Below are 21337 nucleotides of genomic sequence, written 5' to 3'. Positions count from 1 at the left end.
GGGTGCTCCCGGGGACGGGGCCCAGCCCCGCGGGAAGTCCCCGGTCCTGGCCCCGTTCTTGGCCCCGGAGGCGGCGCTGGGACCCCCGGGGACCCCCCCGGGGCGGGGACCCCTCCCCAAAGCCCTTCCCAAGCCCCTCCCCAAAGCCCAGCAGGGCGAGAGCGGAGCCCCCGCGCCCACGGTGAGCAGCCCCCAGACCCAAAACCTGCGGTGGGACCCCCAGAATGCCAGGGTTGGGACCCCCAAAAAATCCGGGGTGGGACCCCCAGAATCACAGGGTGGGACCCCCAAAAATCCGGGTTGGGACTCCCAGAATCCCAGGGTGGGACCCCCAAAAAATCCGGGGTGGGACCCCCCAAAATCCCAGGGTGGGACCCCCAGAATCCCAGGGTGGGACCCCCAGAATCCCAGGGTGGGACCCCCAAAATCCCAGGGTTGGGACCCCCAAAAATCCGGGTTGGGACCCCCAGAATCCCAGGGTGGGACCCCCAAAATTCTGGGATGGCACCCCCAAATTCTGGGAGCTTCCGGAGCCCCCAGATGCCCCCAAGAATCCCCAAATTCCCCCGAGATCCCCCAAAACCCTGCAGGACCCCCCAGAACCTGTTTGGGATCCCCCAAAACCCTCCAGGACCCCCCAGACCCCCTCGGGGACCTCCCTGAGCCCCCCAAATTCCCCCCCCAGGTCTCTCTCCTGGGGGAGCCCCCCAAAGATTTGAGGATCCCCCTCAATCCCTACCTGAACCTGCAGAGCCTCCTGCCCACGCCCGGCCTGCCCGGTGAGTCACAGCAGATCCCCTTTATCCCCGAAATTCACTTTTTAACCCAGAAATTCCCCTTTTTATCCCCGAAATTCACTTTTTATCCCAGAAATTTCCCTTTTTATCCCAGAAATTTCCCTTTTTATCCCAGAAATTCCCTTTTTATCCCAGAAATTCCCCTTTTATCCCAGAAATTCCCTTTTTATCCCAGAAATTCACTTTTTATCCCAGAAATTCCCTTTTATTCCAGAAATTTCCCTTTTTTCCCCCAGAAATTTCCCTTTTATCCCAGAAATTTCCCTTTTTATCCCAGAAATTCCCTTTTTATCCCCAGAATTTCCCTTTTTATCCCAGAAATTTCCCCTTTTATTCCAGAAATTCCCTTTTATTCCAGAAATTTCCCTTTTTATCCCAGAAATTCCCTTTTTATCCCAGAAATTCACTTTTTATCCCAGAAATTCCCTTTTTATCCCCAGAATTTCCCTTTTTATCCCCAGAAATTTCCCTTTTATCCCAGAAATTTCCCTTTATCCCAGAAATTTCCCTTTTATCCCAGAAATTCCCCTTTTTATTCCCCCAGAAATTTCCCTTTTTATTCCCCCAGAAATTTCCCTTTTTATCCCAGAAATTTCCCTTTTTATCCCAGAAATTTCCCTTTTTTTCCCCCAGAAATTTCCCTTTTTTTTCCCCCAGAAATTTCCCTTTTTTTTCCCCCATAAATTTCCCTTTTTTTCCCCCAGTAATTTTCCCTTTTTTTCCCCAGAAATTCCCCTTTTTCTTGTGGGATTTCTCCTTTTTCACCAACCCCACCTTTATTTCTGCAGGAAAAGGGCTGAAGATCAAACCTGGAGTTCTGGGGACGCCCCCGCCCGACGCCTTCGCCGTGGACCTCCCGGTCAGGGCAGATTTTGGGCTGGAACTCGAAGGTTTTGGGGACTTTTAAACTGGGGGTGAAACCCCACATCCCTGCTCTTCCTGGGAATGGGAGAACCTCGGTTCTTCCGGAAAATGACGGGGAAAAAACCCCAAAACCTCAATTTTTTAAATGGGAATTGGAGGGGAAAAAAATCCCCAAAACCTCAATTTTTTTATGGGAATTGGAGGGAAAAAAAACCCCAAAACCTCCATTTTTATGGGAATTGGAGGGGAAAAAAAACAAAATCTCAAATTTTTAAATGGGAATTGGAGGGAAAAAAAAACCCAAAATCTCAATTATTTTATGGGAATTGGAGGGGAAAAACCCAAAAACTCAATTATTTATGGGAATTGGAGGGAAAAAAATCCCCAAAACCTCAATTTTTTATGGGAATTGGAGGGAAAAAAAAAAACAAAATCTCAGTTTTTTAGATGGGAATTGGAGGGAAAAAAAACCCCAAAACCTCAATTTTTTTTAATGGGAATTGGAGGGAAAAAAATCCCCAAAATCTCAATTATTTATGGGAATTGGAAGGAAAAACCCCCAAACCTCCCGTTTTTCATGGGAATTACCGAAAATCCCCCCAAACTCCTCGTTTTTCCCGGGAATCCGGGGATCCCCCCTCTGAACCCCCCAATTTCCCCCGGGCAGGATTTGGGGTCCAGGATTTTCCCCCAGCCCCGCGACCACGGCTCCATCCTGGGGGCCTTCGGGCACGGCAGGCACAAGGTAAAAAAATCTCAGTTTTGGGGTGGAAATTGGGGTTTTTTGCTTTTTTTTGGGTGGAAATTGGGTTTTTTTTCTTTTTTTTGGGGGGTGGAAATTCGGGGTTTTTTTGCATTTTTTGGGGGGTGGAAATTGGGGGTTTTTTTGCATTTTTTTGGGGGTGGAAATTTGGGGTTTTTTTGCATTTTTTGGGGTGGAAATTCGGGGGTTTTTTGCATTTTTTTGGGGGGGGAAATTGGGATTTTTTTGGGGTGGAAATTGGGTTTTTTGGGGGGTGGAAATTTGGGGTTTTTTTCCTTTTTTTTGGGTGGAAATTGGGGTTTTTTTTCTTTTTTTTTTGGGTGGAAATTTGGGGGTTTTTTTGCATTTTTTTTGGGGGGGAAATTGGGATTTTTTTGGGGTGGAAATTGGGGTTTTTTTCCTTTTTTTTGGGTGGAAATTGGGGTTTCTTTGCATTTTTTTGGGGGTGGAAATTTGGGGGTTTTTTTTTGCATTTTTTGGGGGTGGAAATTGGGGGTTTTTCTGCATTTTTTGGGGTGGAAATTGGGGGTTGTTTTCATTTTTTTGGGTGGAAATTTGGGGTTTTTTTGCATTTTTTGGGGTTTTTTGCAGCTGCCTGTGCTGCCCTTGCAGGTCTCCTCCTCCTCCTCCTCCTCCTCCTCCTCCTCCTCCTCCTCGGGGCTGGACCGGGCGCCCCTGGGACCCCCGGGGCCCCCCTTTTGCTCAGGGTCCCCCAGTTTCTACTTCAGCAGCGGCCTCCAGGCCGGGCTCCGGCAGAGCCAGCTCAGCAAGGTGAGGCCGCCCCGGCCCCTGTTCCCCGGAACCCTCACGATTCCGCCAACGGGCCCCTCAAATCCCGTCAAAACCCAGCAAATACCGTCAAAACCCATCAAAATCCAGCAAAATCCATCAAATCCCATCAAAATCCATCAAATCCCATCAAAATCCCGTCAAAATCCATCAAATCCCGTCAAATCCTGTCAAAATCCCGTCAAAATCCAGCAAAATCCTGTGAAAATCCATCAAATCCCGTCAAAATCCCGTCAAAATCCCGTCAAAATCCATCAAAATCCCAGCAAATCCCAGCAAATCCCATCAAAATCCCGTCAAAATCCATCAAAATCCCGTCAAAATCCATCAAAATCCCGTCAAAACCCATCAAAATCCATCAAATCCCATCAAAATCCCGTCAAAATCCATCAAAATCCATCAAACTCCATCAAACCCCATCAAAATCCCGTCAAAACCCATCAAAATCCATCAAAATCCATCAAATCCCATCAAAATCCCGTCAAAATCCATCAAAATCCATCAAACTCCATCAAATCCCATCAAAATCCCATCAAACCCCATCAAAATCCCGTCAAAACCCATCAAAATCCATCAAACTCCATCAAATCCCATCAAAATCCCGTCAAAACCCATCAAAATCCATCAAATCCCATCAAAATCCCATCAAATCCCATCAAAATCCATCAAATACCGTCAAACCCCATCAAACCCCATCAAATCCCATCAGTTTTAATGATGTTTACCCCAGACCTTTTTTTCCCCTTAAAATCCCTTAAAAACCTTTCAAAAATCCCCTTAAAATCCCCAAAAATTCCTTCCAGTCTCCTTAAAACCCCCTTAAAATCCTTTAAACCTTAAACAAAACGCCCTAAAATCCTTTAAAAATTGTTTTAAAATCTCTTAAAACTCCCTTAAAAATCCCTTAAAGATCCCTTAAAATCCCTTAAAGATCCCTTAAAAATCCCTTAAAACTCCCCTAAAAATCCCTTAAAATTCCCTTAAAATCCCTTAAAAACTCCCTTAAAAATCCCTTGAAATCCTTCAAAAATCCCTTAAAATCCCTAAAAATCCCCAAAACCCCCCGAAACCCCTTCGGGCCCCCTTTAACCCTTTCATTCCCCGCTTCCCCCAGGCCGTCTCCATCCCCCCGAGCTCCGACTCCATCCTGGCCTTGGCTGCCCCCGGCTCCCAGCCCAAGGTACCAACCCCGCCCCGGGACCGCCCTCCCGAAATGCCCCGAAATCCGCCCGAAATTCACCCAAAATCCCCAAAATCCACCCGAAATGGCCCGAAATTCACCCAAAATCCCCGAAATCCACCCGAAATGCCCCGAAATCCGCCCGAAATGCCCCGAAATTCACCCAAAATCCGCCCGAAATGCCCCGAAATTCACCCAAAATCCACCCAAAATGGCCCGAAATGCCCCGAAATCCACCCAAAATGGCCCGAAATCCGCCCGAAATTCACCCAAAATCCCCGAAATTCGCCCGAAATGGCCCGAAATGCCCCGAAATCCACCCGAAATTCACCCAAAATCCCCGAAATCCACCCGAAATGGCGCGAAATGGCCCGAAATCCACCCGAAATGCCCCGAAATCCGCCCGAAATGCCCCGAAATTCACCCAAAATCCGCCCGAAATGGCCCGAAATGGCCCGAAATTCACCCGAAATGCCCCGAAATCCGCCCGAAATGCCCCGAAATGCCCCGAAATCCGCCCGAAATGGCCCGAAATCCGCCCGAAATCCGCCCGAAATGGCCCGAAATCCACCCGAAATGCCCCGAAATCCGCCCGAAATCCGCCCGAAATGGCCCGAAATGCCCCGAAATCCACCCAAAATCCACCCAAAATCCCCAAAATTCACCCGAAATGCCCCGAAATCCACCCGAAATCCACCCGAAATGCCCCGAAATGGCCCAAAATCCCCGAAATTCATTCACCTGAAATGCCCCGAAATTCACCCGAAATTCACCCGAAATGGCCCAAAATGGCCCGAAGTGGCCCAAAATGACCGGAAATGCCCCGAAATGCCCCAAAATGCCCCGAAGTGACCGGAAATGCCCCAAAATGCCCCGAAATGGCCCGAAATGCCCCGAAATTCACCCAAAATCCCCCAAAATGCCCCGAAATGCCCCAAAACGCCCCGAAGTGACCGGAAATGCCCCAAAACGCCCCGAAATGGCCCGAAATGGCCCGAAATGCCCCGAAACGCCCCGAAGTGACCGGAAATGCCCCAATATGCCCCGAAATTCACCCAAAATGCCCCGAAACGCCCCGAAGTGACCGGAAATCGCGCTCTCTGTTTTGCAGACGCCGCTGGGCGCGCACAAGAGGGGCTTCTCGCAGCTGCTGCCCTCGCCCGAGCCCAGCCCCGAGGGCTCCTACGTGGGCCAGCACTCGCAGGGCCTGGGCGGCCACTACGCCGACTCCTACCTGAAGAGAAAAAGGATATTTTAGTGGGGAAAAACCCGGGAAAAAACCCCAAAAAAACCCCCAAAAAAACCCCAAAACAAACCCCAAAACAAACCCCAAAACAAAACCCCAAAAACCCCACAAAAAAACCCCAAAAAAACCCCGAAATTAACCCAAAAAAACCCCAAAACAAACCCCAAAACAAACCCCAAAAAAACCCCAAAACAAACCCCAAAACAAACCCCAAAAAAACCCCAAAAAAAACCCCCAAAACAAACCCAAAAAAAACCCACAAAAAAACCCCAAAAAAAACCCCGAAATTAACCCAAAAAAACCCCAAACAAACCCCAAAACAAACCCCAAAACAAAACCCCAAAAAAACCCCAAAAAACCCCACAAAAAAACCCAAAAAAACCCCGAAATTAACCCAAAAAAACCCCAAACAAACCCCAAAACAAACCCCAAAAAAACCCCGAAATTAACCCAAAAAAACCCTGAAATTAACCCAAACAAACCCCAAACAAACCCCAAAAAAACGCCGAAAGAAACCCCAAACAAACCCCGAAACAAACCCCGAAAAATCCCCGCAAAAATCCAGAAAAAACCTTTCAAAATAACACCCACCAAAAAACCCAAAAAAAATCCCTCAAAAAAAAACCCCCAAAAAAACCCTGCAAAGATAATTTAAAAAAAAAAAAAAAACAAAACCTCAAAAAAAACCCCAAAAAAACCCGGAAAATTTTTTTTTTTTTTTAAAAACAACAAAACCTCAAAAAAACCCCAAAAAACCCGGAAAAAATAATTATTTTTTTTAAAAAACAACAAAACCTCAAAAAAAAAAAAAAAAACAACACAAAAAACCCGGAAAAATAATAATTTTTTTTTTAAAACAACAAAACCTCAAAAAAAAAAAACCCCAAAAATCTCTAAATCCTGCCCAAACCCCGCCTTGGTTTTTGCTTTATTTTCATCACAATTTTATTTCTCTTTTTTTTTTTTTGTTTTGTTTTGTTTTTGTTTTAATCCCCTTTTTTTGGGGTTTCTTTGGGGTTTTTTTTTTTTGGTGGTTTTTGTTTTTAAGCGATTTTAAGATTTTCAACGCCTCCTTGAAGGATTTGGGGAAAATCCCCTTAAATTTTTTGGGGTTTTTTTTTTCTGCCTCCCCCTCCCCAGAGCAGCCCCTGGAGCCCCCCAAAAACGCTCCCTGCCTTAACTGCTGCTTTTGGGGTGGGGGCCCCCAAAATTCCAGGCATCCTCAGCCTTTTTTGGGGGGGATTCCCATTTCTTTCCCAGTCTTGGGGTTTTTCCCCCATTTTGGGGTTGGTTTTGGGGTGGGGTCTCCCCATTTTTTTGGGGGTTTCCCCCGTTTTTTGGGGTCCAATCCCTCTCTTTAAACATTTCACTGGGTGGATTTTTTTGCTGTTTTTTTTTTTTTTTTTTGTGTTTCCCCCTTTTTTTAACAACTGGACCCGCTGCCGTTTTACGCTTTTCTTTTTGAGGTAAAATCGGCCTTTTTTACTTTAACGCTGTTTGGTTTTTTTTTAATTTACCAAATCTTCCTCCTTTCTCCTTTGTTTTTTGGGGGGATTTCCCCGGATTTGAGTTCTTTTCCCTGTTTTTCCTGTCTGGTTTTGCTGTAAGGGGGGGTTTGGGGGGGGCTGTGTCCCCCTCACCCCCCCCCCCAAAATAAAGTTCTATTTATATCTCTGCTCCCCACCCTTCTTTTTTTGTTATTTCCGTCTCATTTCGTTATTTCTGCTGCGCCCTCGTTTCGGGGGGAGCCTCTTGCGCCCCCTCCCCATTTTGGGCCGGTCCTGTGTCCCCAAATTGGGGCAGGGACCCCCAAAAAATCCCCCCCAGACCCCAAAAACTCCCGAAAAATCAGCAAGTACCGGCCCAAAACACCGCCCTCCCCCATCAGAGTGGCCTCCTCCTCGTCTCTGACCTCCAAACTCCCCCTGGACGCCCAAAATTCCCCGGTTTTCCCCCAAAATTTCCCAATTTCGCCCCCAATCCGCGGCCGGGCCTCAGGACCCAGGGCAGGCCCCGCCCGCGCGTCGCTCCGCCCTCCCGGGTCACGTGGGCGGTCACGTGGCGCCCAACATGGCGGCGCCCATGGCGGCGGCGAGCGGCGGTTCCGTGACGCGGCGGCTGCTCCGGGGCGTCTCCCGCAGCCTCAGCAGCGGCGGGGCCCCGGCCGAGGAGCCCGAGGCCGCCGTGTGGGTACCGGGAACGCCCTCCCGGGGCAGCGGCGCCCGAACGGAACCGGGTCCCGGTGCTGAGCCCGGTGTCGTGTGTCCCCCCCCCTTTCCTTAGGGTTAACGTCGTCTTCGTGGACCGGGAGGGGCGGCAGGTGCCGGTGCGCGGCAGAGTCGGTGACAACGTGCTGCACCTGGCGCAGCGGCACGGGCTGGAGCTGGAGGGTCGGGACCGGGACCGGGAACGGGACGGGGGCGGGACCGGGGCTGGGAACGGGACTGGGGGAAGCGCGCTTGGGGCTCCGGGAGGCTCCCGGTACTGACAGAGGGGTCCCGCGGCGGTTCCGGTGCTGCTGGGAGGGTGTCGGTGCTAGCGGGGCGCTCCCGGGGCGGTCCCGGTGCTGTCTCGGTGCTCACCGGGCCGTCCCGCTCCCGCAGGTGCCTGCGAGGCCTCGCTGGCCTGCTCCACCTGCCACGTTTACATCAGCGAGCCGCACCTGGCGCGGCTCCCGGCGCCGGACGAGCGGTAAGGACCCGCCGGTACCCCCGGCATCCCCCCGGTACCCCCGGTACCCCCGGTACCCCCGTTACCCGCTCCGTGCTCCGTGCAGGGAGGAGGACCTGCTGGACCAGGCGCCGCTGCTGCAGGAGAACTCGCGGCTCGGCTGCCAGCTCCGGCTGAGCCCCGCGCTGGAGGGGGCGCGCATCGCCCTGCCCCGCCTCACCCGCAACTTCTACGTGGACGGGCACGTCCCCAAACCGCACTGAGCCCAGAAACCCCGGGGGAGCCCCAAAAACACCGGGGGAACCCCAAAAACCCACTGAGCCCAAAAACCCCGCGGGAACCCCAAAAACCCACTGACCCCAAACCATACTGATCCCAAACCGCACTGACCCCAAAAACCCCGGGGAAATCCCAAAAACCCCGGGGGGAACCCCAAAAACACCGGGGGAACCCCAAAAACCCCGCGGGAACCCCAAAAACACCGGGGGGACCCCAAAAACACCGGGGGGAACCCCAAAAACCCACTGAGCCCAAAAACCCCGCGGGAACCCCAAAAACACCGGGGGAACCCCAAAAACCCACTGACCCCAAACCATACTGATCCCAAACCGCACTGACCCCAAAAACCCCGGGGAAATCCCAAAAACCCCGGGGGGAACCCCAAAAACACCGGGGGGAACCCCAAAAACCCACTGACCCCAAACCATACTGATCCCAAACCCCACTGACCCCAAAAACCCCGGGGGAACCCCAAAAACCCCGAGGGCGAATCCCTAAAACCCCGCTGACCCCAAACCCCGCTGACCCCAAACCCCGCTGACCCCGAGGGCACATCCCAAAATCCACTGACCCCAAGCCCCCCCTACCCGAGGAGGGAACCCCCGAACCCCCCCCGGAGCCCCCAGGGAAGGGGGACCCCCCCAAAAAATAAATAAATAAATAAATAAATAAATAAATAAATAAATAAATAAATAAATAAATTCCCCCTCATCCAAGGCCACCCTCGCATTTGGGGACACGTCCCCAGAGTGCCCCCAAAGGGGGGGGTCCAGTCCCAGAGAGTGACAGGGCCGCACCCCCCCCCCCCCCCCCCAAAAAAACATTCCTGGGGTTCCGGGTTTGAGATAACGAGCGTCGGCTCAATCATTAATTAATTGCTAATTGGGCTCATTTGGGTGCTGCTTTGGAGGGTTTGGGGAGGAAGGACGGGGGTCCCGGGGGGGGACAAGGGGCGGGGCTTGGGGACAAGGAGGCGGCGACCCCCGCGAGCGCGGGATCGTTCATTGACCGTTCATTGATCGATTATTGACCGTTCATTGATCGATTATTGACCGTTCATTGATCGTTTATTGGGTGTGCCCCCCTCCCCGGAGCACCCAGCCCTGAGCGGTGCCTGTGCCGCGCTCGGCGCGGCTCCCAAACCCCTCAAATCGCCCCAAAATCCCCTCGGCACCGAAGCGCGGGGTGGGAGGGGGGGATCTGAGGGGACCCCCAAACCCCCTCCTCGCCGGGCCGGGGTGGGCAGGGAGGAACCCCCGGGGGAACGCTCGGTCCTGGATGTTGTAGCCCCCAAAATCCCCCCAAAAACCCCTGGGGTGGGGCGGGGGGGGTCCCCAAACCCCACGGGGATGGGGATGGTCCCGGTTCCGGTCCCGGATGCCAAACCCTCCCCGCGGCCGTGCCGGGTGCCAGTGAGCACCTCCGGAGGAATCCTTACCATCCTCACCCTCCCCAAAACCCCCAAATCCACCCGAGTCCCGCTGGGCCGGCGCTGGGGCTCCCGGCAGGCCGGTGCCGGTGCCGGTGCCGGTGCCGGTGCCGGTGCCGGCGCCGCTCAGGGCGGGCTCAGCTGGATCCCGAACACCTCGGCGCGGGGGTCGCGCTGCCGGTGCAGGCAGGCGGCCTCGGAGGAGCCCTCGGCGTCGCGCACGTTGTACTCGCCCTTCTTGCACGCCGTGCTCTTCAGGTAACACCCGCCGGCCACGGCCAGCGCCAGCGCCGCCGCCGCGCCCAGCGCCCCCAGCGCCGCCAGCAGCACCAGCCAGCTCTCTGCGGGGCAGAGCCGCCGGTGACACCGGGACAGGGCCGGCAACACCGGGGCAGGGCCGCCGGTAACCCCGGGGCGGGGCCGGTAACCCCGGGGCAGAGCCGCCGGTAACCCCGGGGCAGGGCCGCCGGTAACCCCGGGGCAGGGCCGGTAACACCGGGGCAGAGCCGCCGGTAACCCCGGGGCAGGGCCGGTAACACCGGGGCAGGGCCGGAATCACCGGGACGGGGCCGCTAACACCGGGACGGGGCCGGTAACACCGGGACGGGGCCGGTAACACCGGGGCAGAGCCGCCGGTAACCCCAGGGCGGGGCCGGTAACACCGGGGCAGGGCCGGTAACCCCGGGGCAGGGCCGCCGGTAACACCGGGGCAGGGCCGGTAACACCGGGGCAGAGCCGCCGGTAACCCCGGGGCAGGGCCGCCGGTAACCCCGGGGCAGAGCCGCCGGTAACCCCGGGGCAGGGCCGCCGGTAACCCCGGGGCAGGGCCGGTGACACCGGGGCAGAGCCGCCGGTAACCCCGGGACAGAGCTGCCGGTGACACCGGGCGGGGTCGGTAACACCGGGGCAGGGCCGGAATCACCGGGACGGGGCCGCTAACACCGGGACGGGGCCGGTAACCCCGGGGCGGGGCCGGTAACACCGGGACGGGGCCGGTAACACCGGGGCAGAGCCGCCGGTAACCCCGGGGCAGGGCCGCCGGTAACACCGGGGCAGGGCCGGTAACACCGGGGCAGGGCCGGTAACACCGGGGCAGGGCCGGAATCACCGGGACGGGGCCGGTAACACCGGGGCAGGGCCGGAATCACCGCCGCCCAGCGCGTTCCCCCCGCCCTGCGCTCACCGTCCACCCGCACCACGACGCTCCCGGCTCTCCGGCCGTGCCGGTTGCTCGCCGTGCAGGTGTAGAGCCCCCGGTTGGCCGTGGTGGCGCCGGTGACCGTGACCGAGCGGTTGTCGGCGGCCCAGCGCAGGTTGGGGGCCGGGGGCAGCGCCCAGGTGTAGGTGGGCGCCGGGACCCCCTCGGCGCCGCAGTCCACGGTGAAGCCGCTGCCGCGGGTGACGTTGGCGGAGGGCAGGACGCGCACGGTGACGCCGGCGGGGCCGTCTGCGCCGGGGCGACAGCGGCGGCTGCTGAGGGTGCCCCGAATGCCCCGGTTTTGCCCCAGAACCGCCCCCCGCACTCACACTCCACGGCCACGGTGACGTTGCGGACGGCGGAGCCGTGCGCGTTGGTGGCCCGGCACTGGTAGGTGCCCGCGTGGGCTCGGGTGACGTTGGCGGTGGCCCGGGCGGGATCCCGGCCGTCCCGGCCCAGCTCGGTGGCGTTGGCGGGGTCGCCCAGCTTGGCGCAGGTGACGCGGGGCGGGGGATTCCCGGTGGCGGCGCAGCCCAGCTCGGCCGGGGTCCCCTCCAGCCACCGCCGCCGCTCGGGGCAGCCGCGCTCGCCGAGGCTCGGCTGGTCTGGAAAACCGGGGGCAGGCGGCGGGGATGGGGGTGATGGGGCCGGGGGAGCCCCGTGAGACCGCCCCGACCCTCCCGGGACCCACCGGGAGAGCCCCCGGCGCTGCCGAGACCGGCCCGGGCACAGCCGGGCTCGGCTTCATCCCCGTCCCATCCCCATCCTCATCCTCATCCCATCCATCCCGGCACGGCTCTGGAATTCCGGGCATGGATGAGACACCCCTGTGTCCCCCAGATCCCTGTCCCACCCCTGTGACACCCCTGTCCCCCCCCGCCCCCGGCGCACCCCGGTGTCCCCTCCCCGGTGTCACACTCACACTCCACGGTGACAAGGACGCTCCGCACGGCCACCCCGTGCCTGTTGCTGGCCCTGCACACGTAGCGGCCGCCATCGGCCCGGGTGACCACGCGGCCGCGGGCGACCCCGCCGTGGTGGCTGCCACCGTCTCGGGTGCCACCATCGCGGGTGCCACCATCCCGAGTGCCGCCATCTCGGGTGCCGCCATCTCGGGTGCCACCATCCCGAGTGCCGCCATCTCGGGTGCCACTGTCGCGGGTGCCACCATCCCGAGTGCCACCATCCCGGGTGCCACTGTCGCGGGTGCCACCATCTCGAGTGCCACCATCCCGAGTGCCGCCGTCTCGGGGGCCGCTGTCGCGGGCACAGCGCGTGCTGGGCGGGGGGTCCCCGTCGGCGCGACACTCCAGCTCCCGCCGCTGTCCCTCCACCCAGACCCGGCGTGCCGGACACCCCGACTCGGACATCGTGGGCTCATCTTGAGGGGGGGACACACAGAGGCCGCCCGGTCACCGCGGCGGCCCCCGAGGGGACCCCCGGCCCCGGCCCCGGCGCCACTCACACTCGACGCGGACGGTGACGCGGCGGCTGCGCGTCCCCAGCGCGTTGGTGGCGTTGCACACGTAGGTCCCCGCGCGGGACCGGGTCACCGGCTCGGGCTCGCCGGTGGCCACGGCGACGCCGTCGCGGCCGCACACCACGGTGGGCTCGGGGTTGCCGGTGGCGCGGCAGGACAGCGCTTCCCGCGCTCCCCGCACCCACGTGCGGTTACCGGGGCAGCCGCTGGCCGGGATTTCGGGAAGATCTGGGGAGAAAAAGAAGAGATTTGGGGAATGCCGGGAGGGGCGGGCGGGGCCGCGGCTGGCGCGACACTCACAGAGCACCGCCAGCCGCGCGGCCGCGTCCTTGGTCACCACGCTGCCGCCCACCGCCAGGCTGGCCCGGCACCGGAACTCGCGGCCGTCGTCGTCGCGCCGGGCCAGCAGCCGGAGCTGCAGCCGGGGCTGCGGGCCCTCGGCCAGGACCCCGCCGTCCGCGTCGCGGAGCTGCAGCCGCGCCTCGGGCGGCTCGGCGGCCCCGGCGTGGCACGTCACCGTCACCTCGCTGCCCGCCGCGGCCGGGGCCGGGCTCAGCTCCAGGGCGGGCGCGGGGAATCCTGCGGGAAGGTCCCACGGATGGATCCGAGGCGATCTCGGGGTCCCGCGGTGCCCCCGCCGCCCCCTCCCCGGCGCCTTACGGTAAACGTGGAGCTGCCTCCGCGCCGTCCGCGCCACCGTGGCCACCGCGGCCGTGCAGCTCAGCTCCCGCAGGCCGGGGCTGCGCGGGGACAGCGCCGTGCTGGCCGTCACCGTGTCCCCGGCCACCGCCGCCGTGACGTTCAGCGGCTCCTGGTCCAGCGCGGCGGTGACACGGACGTCCCCGGCCGGGAAGGCGCCGGTGATGCGGCAGCTGGCGTTGGCCACGGCGCCGGCCTCGAGGATGGCGGGGGCCTGGAGCTGGGGGGGCTCCGGGAGAGCTGCGGGGACACCGGGGGGGACGCGGGGTCACCGGGACTGGGACGCGTCCCCAGAGCCAGGGACAGGGTCCCGATGACCGCGAGGGTGACAGCGAGGTCACCGCGATGGCGACAAGGACACGAGGACGCCGCGGCCGCCGCTCACCGAACACCGAGAGCGTGACGGGGACAGCGGCGCGGGCGAACAGGGGCCCGTGCGGCCGCAGGGACAGCTCGGCGTGGCAGGTGACGTCCTGGCCGTGGTCGCCGCGGGTGACGGTCAGCAGGTGGCTCACGGCCACGCTGGCGCTGCCCTCGGCGTCGCCGAAGCTCTCGGTGCGCAGCGTTTCGGCCCCGCGCCGCAGCGTCACCGTCAGGTTCTGCAGCGGGGCCACCTCCCGCACGTGGCACGTCAGGTTCCGGCTGTCCCCCACGGCCACCGCCGGCACCGGCTCCAGCTCCACCCGCTCCGGCAGCTCTGAGGACGAAGCTGCTGCCACCTCGGTGTCCCCTCGGTGTCCCCGAGGGCGCCCCAAGGCACTCACGGTAGACGAGGACGCCGGCGCTGGCGTTGGCCTCGGCGTCGCCGCAGCGGCCGGAGCAGGTGACGGGGCCGGGGCTCCAGCGGGACACGTTGTGGAGCCGGAAGCTTTGCCAGCGGAGCCCCCCGGGCCCGGGGGTCGCGGGCAGGGCGGTCTCGAGCCCCAGCGTGGCGTTGTCCCCCGGGCAGGCGCTGCGGCTGCAGTTGACGGTCACCGAGCCCCCGAAGGCCACCACGGCCACCCGCGGCCAGGCCGCCACCGTGAAGGTGCCCCGGGCGACCCCTGCGAGACCCCGCCACGGGCAGTGTCCCCCCAGGTCCGGCTGGGGGGACCCCCGTGACCCTGGACTGAGACCCCCCCCCACTGCCAGCTCCTGGGGGTGTCCCCAACCCCCCCAGCCCTAAAGGTGCCTCTGATTTGGGGCTCGTGGGGTCCCTGCGTGTGACCCCCCCCCCCAGTCCTAAGGGTCCCCGCTATTGAATTGGGGGTTCCTGTGCCCCCCCCAACACTAAAGGGCCTCGGGTATTTGGGGGGGGGGGGTCTCTGGGGGTCCCCAGAGTCGTGTGTTCCCCCCCCTCCCCCAATAAAAGTCGCTGCTGATTTCGGGCTCTTCCCCCCCCCACCCCCCTCCAATTAAAGGTCGCTGTTTTTTGGGATCCTCAGAGACGCCCCCTCCCCAATCTGGAGGGTCCCCCCGCCCCCCCCCCAAAAACCCCTCGAGCCCCCCCCCCCCCCCCCTTTACCTGCGAGCGCCAGAACGAGGGGGGGCAAGAGCCGCGTGGCCGGGCCGGGGGGGCCCATCGGGAGAGGAGGAGGAGGGTGGGGAGGAAGAGGAGGAGGAGGACGATGGGGAGGAAGAGGAGGATGGGGACGGGGATGGAGCGGAGGAGGAGGGAGACGGCGAGGAGGGAGGGGAGAATGGGAGGATGAGGAGGGGGATGGAGACGGCGAGGAGGATGAGGATGGGGAGGAGGATGAGGATGGCGAGGGGGATGAGGATGGGGAGGAGGATGAGGATGGGGAGGGGGATGAGGATGGGGAGGAGGATGAGGATGGGGAGGAGGATGAGGATGGGGAGGAGGATGAGGATGGGGAGGAGGATGAGGATGGCGAGGGGGATGAGGATGGGGAGGAGGATGAGGATGGGGAGGGGGATGAAGCGGAGGAGGACGCAGGCGACCGGGAGGGCGGGGAGGGGGGGAAGAGGAAGAGGAGGATGGGGATGAAGCGGAGGAGGATGGGGAAGGGAGAAGAGGAAGAGGAGGATGAGGGAGAGGAGGAAGCGGCGGCCGAGGCCGAAGGCGGCTCCTCCGCTGCCGCGCGCGCCGCCGGTCCCGCGGGGCTGCTCCTCCCCCCGCCCACGCCGACCCCCCCCCAGTCCCCCCCACCCCCGCCCGGTGCTCGGCGCTTCACGAACGCCCCCCCCCCTCAAAAGCCCCTCCCCGCACGCCCCCGGAGCCCTCCCCGCGTGGGCGGCTCCGGGCCGCGCGTGGGCGAAGCGGCAGCGACAGACGGGAGCGCCCGGAGCGGGGCCTGGGGACACCGGGACCCCGGCGATGGCCCCGCCGGGCGGGACAGTGGGGGCGGTCACCCCCCCGTGCCCCTCCCCGGCCCGGGCTCCGGGAAGAGCCCCGGAACTGCAGAGCGCTGGCCCCGGTGGATGTCACCTGCAGCGTTTATTGGTGGGACGTGCCGCTGTCGCCTCTCTGTCCCCTCCCTCCTGCTCCTTGTCCCCCCGCCAGCTCCGAAATGCCCGGGATTCAACCCGGATGCTCCGCCCGGGGAGCTCCGCGACCTCCAGAGTCACCAAATCCACCCCAAAAAACATTCGAGGGATAAAATCCGGAGGGAAACCCGGAGATCCACGCCGGGGCCCGGCTGGATCTCACTATCCCAGTCCATCCCAGTCCATCCCAGTCCATCCCAGTCCATCCCAGCCTGGGAGCCGCATCCACCGCTCTGGCCCTGGCCGGTGCCCGCTGTCGCCGTCCCCTCGGTGGCCGCGGCGGAGGGACGGGCAGGGGCTCCCCGCCCCTCCACGGCCTCTCCCCGCCTACGGGGCCGCGCATCCGTTGGGAGCGGCCGCGGCCGCCTGGGAGCTGCCCTGGGGCCGCAGGGGCTGCGCGTCCGGCGGCGGCTGCCGCTTCCAGAGCCAGTACTCGCCGATCTTGCCCTGGCGGTAGAGGAAGTAGCCCCCGGCCAGGACCAGGAGGACGGCGGCCACCGACAGAAGCGTCCCCAGGAGCACCGGGAGCAGCGGGACCGAGACATCCGAGACATCCGAGACATCCGAGACATCTGGGGGGAAATGGGGCCGGGGTCAGTGGGGAGGGGGCTGCTGTGCCCCGGGACCACCAGGAGCCCAAAAACCCCAAAGACTCCCAAGACCACCCAGGACCCCCAATATCCCCAAAAAACCCCAGCACCAGCAGGAGCCCAAAAACCCCAAAGGCCTCCAAGATCTCCAGGAGCTGAGACCCCCGTGACCCCCAGAAGCCCCAAGACCTCCAGAACCCCAAAGACCCCCAGGAGCCCAAAAACCCCCAAGAACCCAAAATATCCCGAAGACCCCCAGGAGCCCAAAACCCCCAAAGACCCCCAGGAGCCCAAAAACCCCAAAGACCCCCAGGAGCCCAAAACCCCCAAAGACCCCCAAGAACCCAAAATATCCCGAAGACCCCAGGAGCCCAAAACCCCCAAAGACCCCCAGGAGCCCAAAACCCCCAAAGACCCCCAAGAACCCAAAATATCCCGAAGACCCCAGGAGCCCAAAACCCCCAAAGATCCCCAGCGGCCCCGAGCCCCCCGGAGCCCCGGCCCCTGACGCACGCTGCACCCAGACGGTGACGTTGCGCTCGGCTGTCCCCAGCTCGTTGGTGGCCTGGCACAGGTAGGTGCCGGCGTGGGCGCGGTAAACAGGACGGATGGATCCAGGGATGAGGGAATGCCCGTCCTTGGAACAGCTCACCCGCGGCTCAGGTGTGCCCTTGGCGCTGCAGTTCAGGGTCCCCTCCTGCCCCTCTGTCCAGTTCTGCTGCGGGGGACAGAGCTCGATGTCCAGCCGTGGTTTGACTGCGGGAAAAGGCGGGATAAGGATCAGGAAAAGCTGGGATGGGCACCAGGAAAAGGAGGGATGGGGACCAGGAAAAGGAGGGATGGGGACAAGGAAAAGGAGGGATGGGGACAAGGAAAAGGAGGGATGGGGACAAGGAAAAGGAGGGATGGGGACAAGGAAAAGGAGGGATAAGGATCAGGAAAAGGAGGGATGGGGACCAGGAAAAGGTGGCACAGGGGCCGGGCACACAGCGGCCGCGCTCTCACCCAGCACATGGATCTGCTGGGATTTGTTCCTCGAGGCGTAGGGAGGCATCCTGGCCTCACAGGTCACCACCAGCTCCCTCTCCGCGTCCTCCTCCGTCACTGTCAGGCTGAAGTTCACCGGGGGCTTTGTAAAATCCACCAGGTCCCGCGGGCCACGTGCCACCACCCTCACCTGGATGTCACTGCCGGCTTCGGGTGGCATGGAGCACCTTCCCCTCAGCTCCGTGCCAGCCTCGGTGGTGCTGGTGATGTCCAACAGCGGCGTGGGGACATCTGTGGGTGACAGCATCGTGTAGTGACAACAGCAACCAGGGAATTCCTCTCGCAGTGCTTGGGGACACCTGGGCTTGGTGGCACCGCGGTGTCACCGAGGTCACTCACAGAAGGCCTGGATGGTGGTGCTGGTCTGGAGCTTCCTGCTGCCCACGTGGACGGTGCAGCCCAGCCGGGCACTGCCTTCCTTTGCTATGGTGACCTCGGCGGTGGCCTGCTGGCCGTCCTGGCTCAGCGCCACCGGCCACGCGCGGTCGTTGGCGGTGATGGTGACGTTGGTGGCGGGGACGGCGCTCCTGATGCTGCAGGTGACCTTGAAGGGCTTCCTCACCATCGGGTCCGAGGTTGACAGGGACATGAGGGGACCCTCGGGGGGCACTGGCACGGGGAGGGGACACTGGGGTGAGCCGTGGTGGGAAAACGGGGGAAAAACGGGGAAAACAGCAGGAGAACAGCCCTGGGATGGGGTGGGGTAGCTCAGGAGGGTTGTGGTGACAGGAGCCTGAACTAAATCCCTGTGAAATCCCTGTGAAATCCCTATAAAATCAGATTTAAATAAATAGCTATAAAATTCCATCCCATCCCATATTAATAATCTAACCTTCTATCCCACACAGGAAATAATTCTGACTAAACCCTTTTGTCTAAAGGTTTACCTTAACAAATGGTTCGTTTTCCTATCAATACATCAATTTCCCACCCTTCATCCATCAGGACAAAACCCCAGCCCTGACTCCAGAATTCCACACCTGGCCCCACACGGGGGCCAAAAAATCCAAAAATCAGACCCAGCCACCCCTGAGCTCCTCGTGGAGAAGGAATCCAGAAATCTCGGGTGTCCTGGGGGGGCTCGGGGGTCCTTTGTGCACCTCAGGGAGCTCCCTCAGTCAGGAATTCTCAGTTCCTGGAGCAGTTTGGGGGGGGGGGGGAATCTCCCAGGCTCATCCTCATCCCTGAATTTCGGTGTTTTCCCAGCAAAACACCCCCGGCCGACGTCACCGAGCTGCTGAGGAAGCCCCCAGAATTCGGATGAAGCTCCCCCAGGAAGCAGAGGAAACCCCCCAGGGTGACTGAGTGGGCTCCAAAGTGCAGGGAAAGCGGAGAAAAAAACCCCAAAAGTGCAGAGGAAACCCCCAGAAATGCGGAAGAAGCCCCCAAAAGTGCTGAGGAAGCCCCCAAAAGTGCAGAGGAAACCCCCAAAAATGCGGAAGAAGCCCCCAAAAGTGCTGAGGAAGCCCCCGAAGCGCTGAGGAAGCCCCCGCGGGCCCTCGGGAGCCCCCCGGGCCGAGTCCCCGCCCGAGGCCGGGGGGATTCCCCGGCGGGGCCGCGATTTTCCGGCCCCCCTGAGCAAGGACCGTCCCTCCCTTTCCCGGAATGGGCTCAGCAAGGGAGGAACGGAGGGACGGGGGCAGAAAAATCCCGACGGCTTTTAGGGATTTCGCAAGAATTTATCAAAACTCCCCGCTCCATCCCGCGGCGGGGCCCGCCCGGTGCCGCCCGCGCCGTGCCCTCACCTGCCGCGGCGCCCAGGGCGCCCAGGGCCAGCGCCAGCAGCGCGGGGGCCGCCATCGCGGCGGGGGCCGCCGCTCCCGGTGCCGGGGGACGCGCCGGGAGCACCGCGGGAGGCGGGGGGGGCCCGGCGGGCGTCGGCGGGTTCAGGGTCTCTGGGCTGGAGCTGGGGCCGGTCCGGACCTCGGGAGGGTTCGGTTCGGGTTCTCCGGATGGGTCGGTTCGGGTTCTCCGGATGGGTCGGTTCGGGTTCTCCGGATGGGTCGGTTCGGGTTGCCCGGGAGCACCAGAAGGTTCGGTTCGGGCTCTCCGGGCAGGTTCGTTTCGGATTCTCCGGGCAGGTTCGGTTCGGGCTCTCCGGGATGGGTCCTTTGGGGCTGTTCCGGCTCCGTCCGGGTCGGGGTCTCCGGGTTGGCTCCGGGTGCGTCCCTGTGTCCGTTCCCCTCTCTGTCCGTCTGTCTGTCCGCCCGCTCGCCGCTTTTATCCCCGGCCCGTCGCCGTCCCGCCCCCGGGGATTTCCGGGGCTGCGGGGACTCGCGCCGGGGCCCGCGGGGCTGCCCGGACAGGGCTCCGGCCTCTCCTGCCCCACCCGGGGCAATTCTTGTCCCCCTGTCCCGGGATGGGACAATTTCCCTGTCCCCCTGTCCTGGGATGGGACAATTTCCCTGTCCCCTCTCCCGGGAGGGGACAATTTCCCTGTCCCTCTGTCCTGGGATGGGACAATTTCCCTGTCCCCCTGTCCCGGGATGGGACAATTTCCCTGTCCCCCTGTCCCGGGATGGGACAATTTCCCTGTCCCCCTGTCCCGGGATGGGACAATTTCCCTGTCCCCCTCTCCCGGGAGGGGACAATTTCCCTGTCCCTCTGTCCTGGGATGGGACAATTTCCCTGTCCCCCTGTCCCGGGAGGGGACAATTTCCCTGTCCCCCTGTCCCGGGAGGGGACAATTTCCCTGTTCCCCTCTCCCGGGATGGGACAATTTCCCTGTCCCCCTGTCCCGGGATGGGACAATTTCCCTGTCCCCCTGTCCCGGGAGGGGACAATTTCCCTGTCCCCTCTCCCGGGATGGGACAATTTTCCTGCCCCTCTTTCCCTCCTGCCCCGTCCCCCTTGTCCCCTCCTTGTCACCCTGTGCCCCCAAACCGGGGGGGGTCCTCAGCTCTGAGCCCCCAAGCCCTGATGTGCCACCCCCAGCTCGTGACGGGGCTGTCACCCGCCTGTCACCTGCCTGTCACCCCCGGGGGTGGCTCCAGAGGCCACCATTGATTGGGTGCTGCTGTCACCAGGGCTGCGACTTCCTCTATTCTGTCGCTTTTTGACATCAGGGGACTTTCTGTCACCCCTGGCACCGTGGGAACATCCCTGATGTCCCCAGGGTGGCTCCAGCCCCAGGGCACCCATCCCTGATGTCCCCGCGGTGTCCCCAGGGGTGGCACCCAGCCCTGCCACCCTCCCTCCCGTCACCTCCGGGCCGCCAGGCCGGTGACACTTGTCACAGCTTCCCTTGTGCAGCCCGGGGCTGTCACAGCCCCATCCCCGCGGCCGCCGCCGCCATTCCCTGCACTGTCCCTGTCCCTGGGATTTCGGGAATGCCGGGAGCCTCCCGCGGGCCTGGCCGCGGTTTGGAGGCCACGGGAAGCACGGGGACACCGGGGACAGGGACACTGGGGAGAGGGATGGGGGGACAGGGACGGGGGGACAGGGACAGGGATGGGGGGACAGGGACATGGGGACAGGGACACTGGGGAGAGGGATGGGGGGACAGGGACGGGGGGACAGAGACACTGGGGACAGGGACACGGGGACAGGGACGGGGGGACAGGGACACGGGGACAGGGACACTGGGGACAGGGATGGGGGGACAGCGACACTGGGGACAGGGACATGGGGAGAGGGATGGGGGGACAGGGATGGGGGGACAGGGACACTGGGGACAGGGACACGGGGACAGGGACACGGGGATGGAATTCCAAGGGCCCGGGGGAGTGGGGACAGGGGAGACACAGGACAGGGCAGGGACAGCAGGGATGGCAGGGACGCCGGGGAGGGACAGGGACAAGGGGAACGCTCGGGTCAGGG

At 61.6% G+C, this 21337-nt stretch overlaps 4 protein-coding genes across 5 annotated transcripts in view; 2 read left to right on the top strand and 2 right to left on the bottom strand.

The window, feature by feature from the left end:
- Nucleotides 1–6278, top strand: part of RAVER1 (ribonucleoprotein, PTB binding 1) — an 11985-nt gene extending 5707 nt beyond the window's left edge. The window contains exons 8-14 of the mRNA XM_066570251.1: nt 7–181; nt 686–779; nt 1586–1656; nt 2329–2406; nt 3016–3195; nt 4328–4393; nt 5505–6278. Of these exons, the coding sequence (XP_066426348.1) occupies nt 7–181; nt 686–779; nt 1586–1656; nt 2329–2406; nt 3016–3195; nt 4328–4393; nt 5505–5651 (811 nt within the window). The 3' untranslated portion in view covers nt 5652–6278. The remainder of the gene's footprint in view (nt 1–6; nt 182–685; nt 780–1585; nt 1657–2328; nt 2407–3015; nt 3196–4327; nt 4394–5504) is intronic.
- Nucleotides 6279–7630: 1352 nt separating this feature from the next.
- Nucleotides 7631–9230, top strand: FDX2 (ferredoxin 2). 2 transcript variants are annotated; one of them, XR_010785500.1, is made up of 5 exons: nt 7631–7825; nt 7923–8029; nt 8243–8330; nt 8416–8629; nt 8667–9230. XR_010785500.1 is itself a non-coding variant. In XM_066570547.1 (4 exons), the coding sequence occupies exons 1-4, from the start codon at nt 7710–7712 to the stop codon at nt 8570–8572; spliced, it is 468 nt and encodes a 155-aa protein (XP_066426644.1). In that variant the 5' UTR covers nt 7631–7709; the 3' UTR covers nt 8573–9230. The 2 variants fall into 2 exon arrangements, 1 of the variants encoding a protein (XP_066426644.1); XM_066570547.1 differs by having other exon boundaries at nt 8416–9230.
- A 791-nt stretch (nt 9231–10021) lies between these two features.
- Nucleotides 10022–15504, bottom strand: ICAM5 (intercellular adhesion molecule 5). Its single transcript, XM_066570366.1, has 10 exons — nt 14899–15504; nt 14159–14437; nt 13780–14091; nt 13356–13634; nt 12996–13274; nt 12681–12923; nt 12138–12596; nt 11545–11820; nt 11201–11464; nt 10022–10358 (listed from the first exon to the last, which is right to left on the bottom strand). Exons 1-10 carry the CDS (start codon nt 14954–14956, stop codon nt 10144–10146), a joined length of 2664 nt encoding a protein of 887 aa, XP_066426463.1. The 5' UTR covers nt 14957–15504; the 3' UTR covers nt 10022–10143.
- A 348-nt stretch (nt 15505–15852) lies between these two features.
- On the bottom strand, nt 15853–19333 carry LOC136570044 (intercellular adhesion molecule 1-like). Its single transcript, XM_066570476.1, has 5 exons — nt 19264–19333; nt 17858–18127; nt 17477–17749; nt 16985–17227; nt 15853–16453 (listed from the first exon to the last, which is right to left on the bottom strand). Exons 1-5 carry the CDS (start codon nt 19316–19318, stop codon nt 16209–16211), a joined length of 1086 nt encoding a protein of 361 aa, XP_066426573.1. The 5' UTR covers nt 19319–19333; the 3' UTR covers nt 15853–16208.
- Between the last annotated feature and the right edge of the window lie 2004 nt (nt 19334–21337).

This window comes from Molothrus aeneus, unplaced genomic scaffold (assembly GCF_037042795.1).
Source record: "Molothrus aeneus isolate 106 unplaced genomic scaffold, BPBGC_Maene_1.0 scaffold_30, whole genome shotgun sequence".
Lineage (NCBI taxonomy): Eukaryota > Metazoa > Chordata > Aves > Passeriformes > Icteridae > Molothrus > Molothrus aeneus.
The sequence above is the reverse complement of the archived record's forward strand: the minus strand, read 5'-3'. Positions and strand labels throughout refer to the sequence as shown.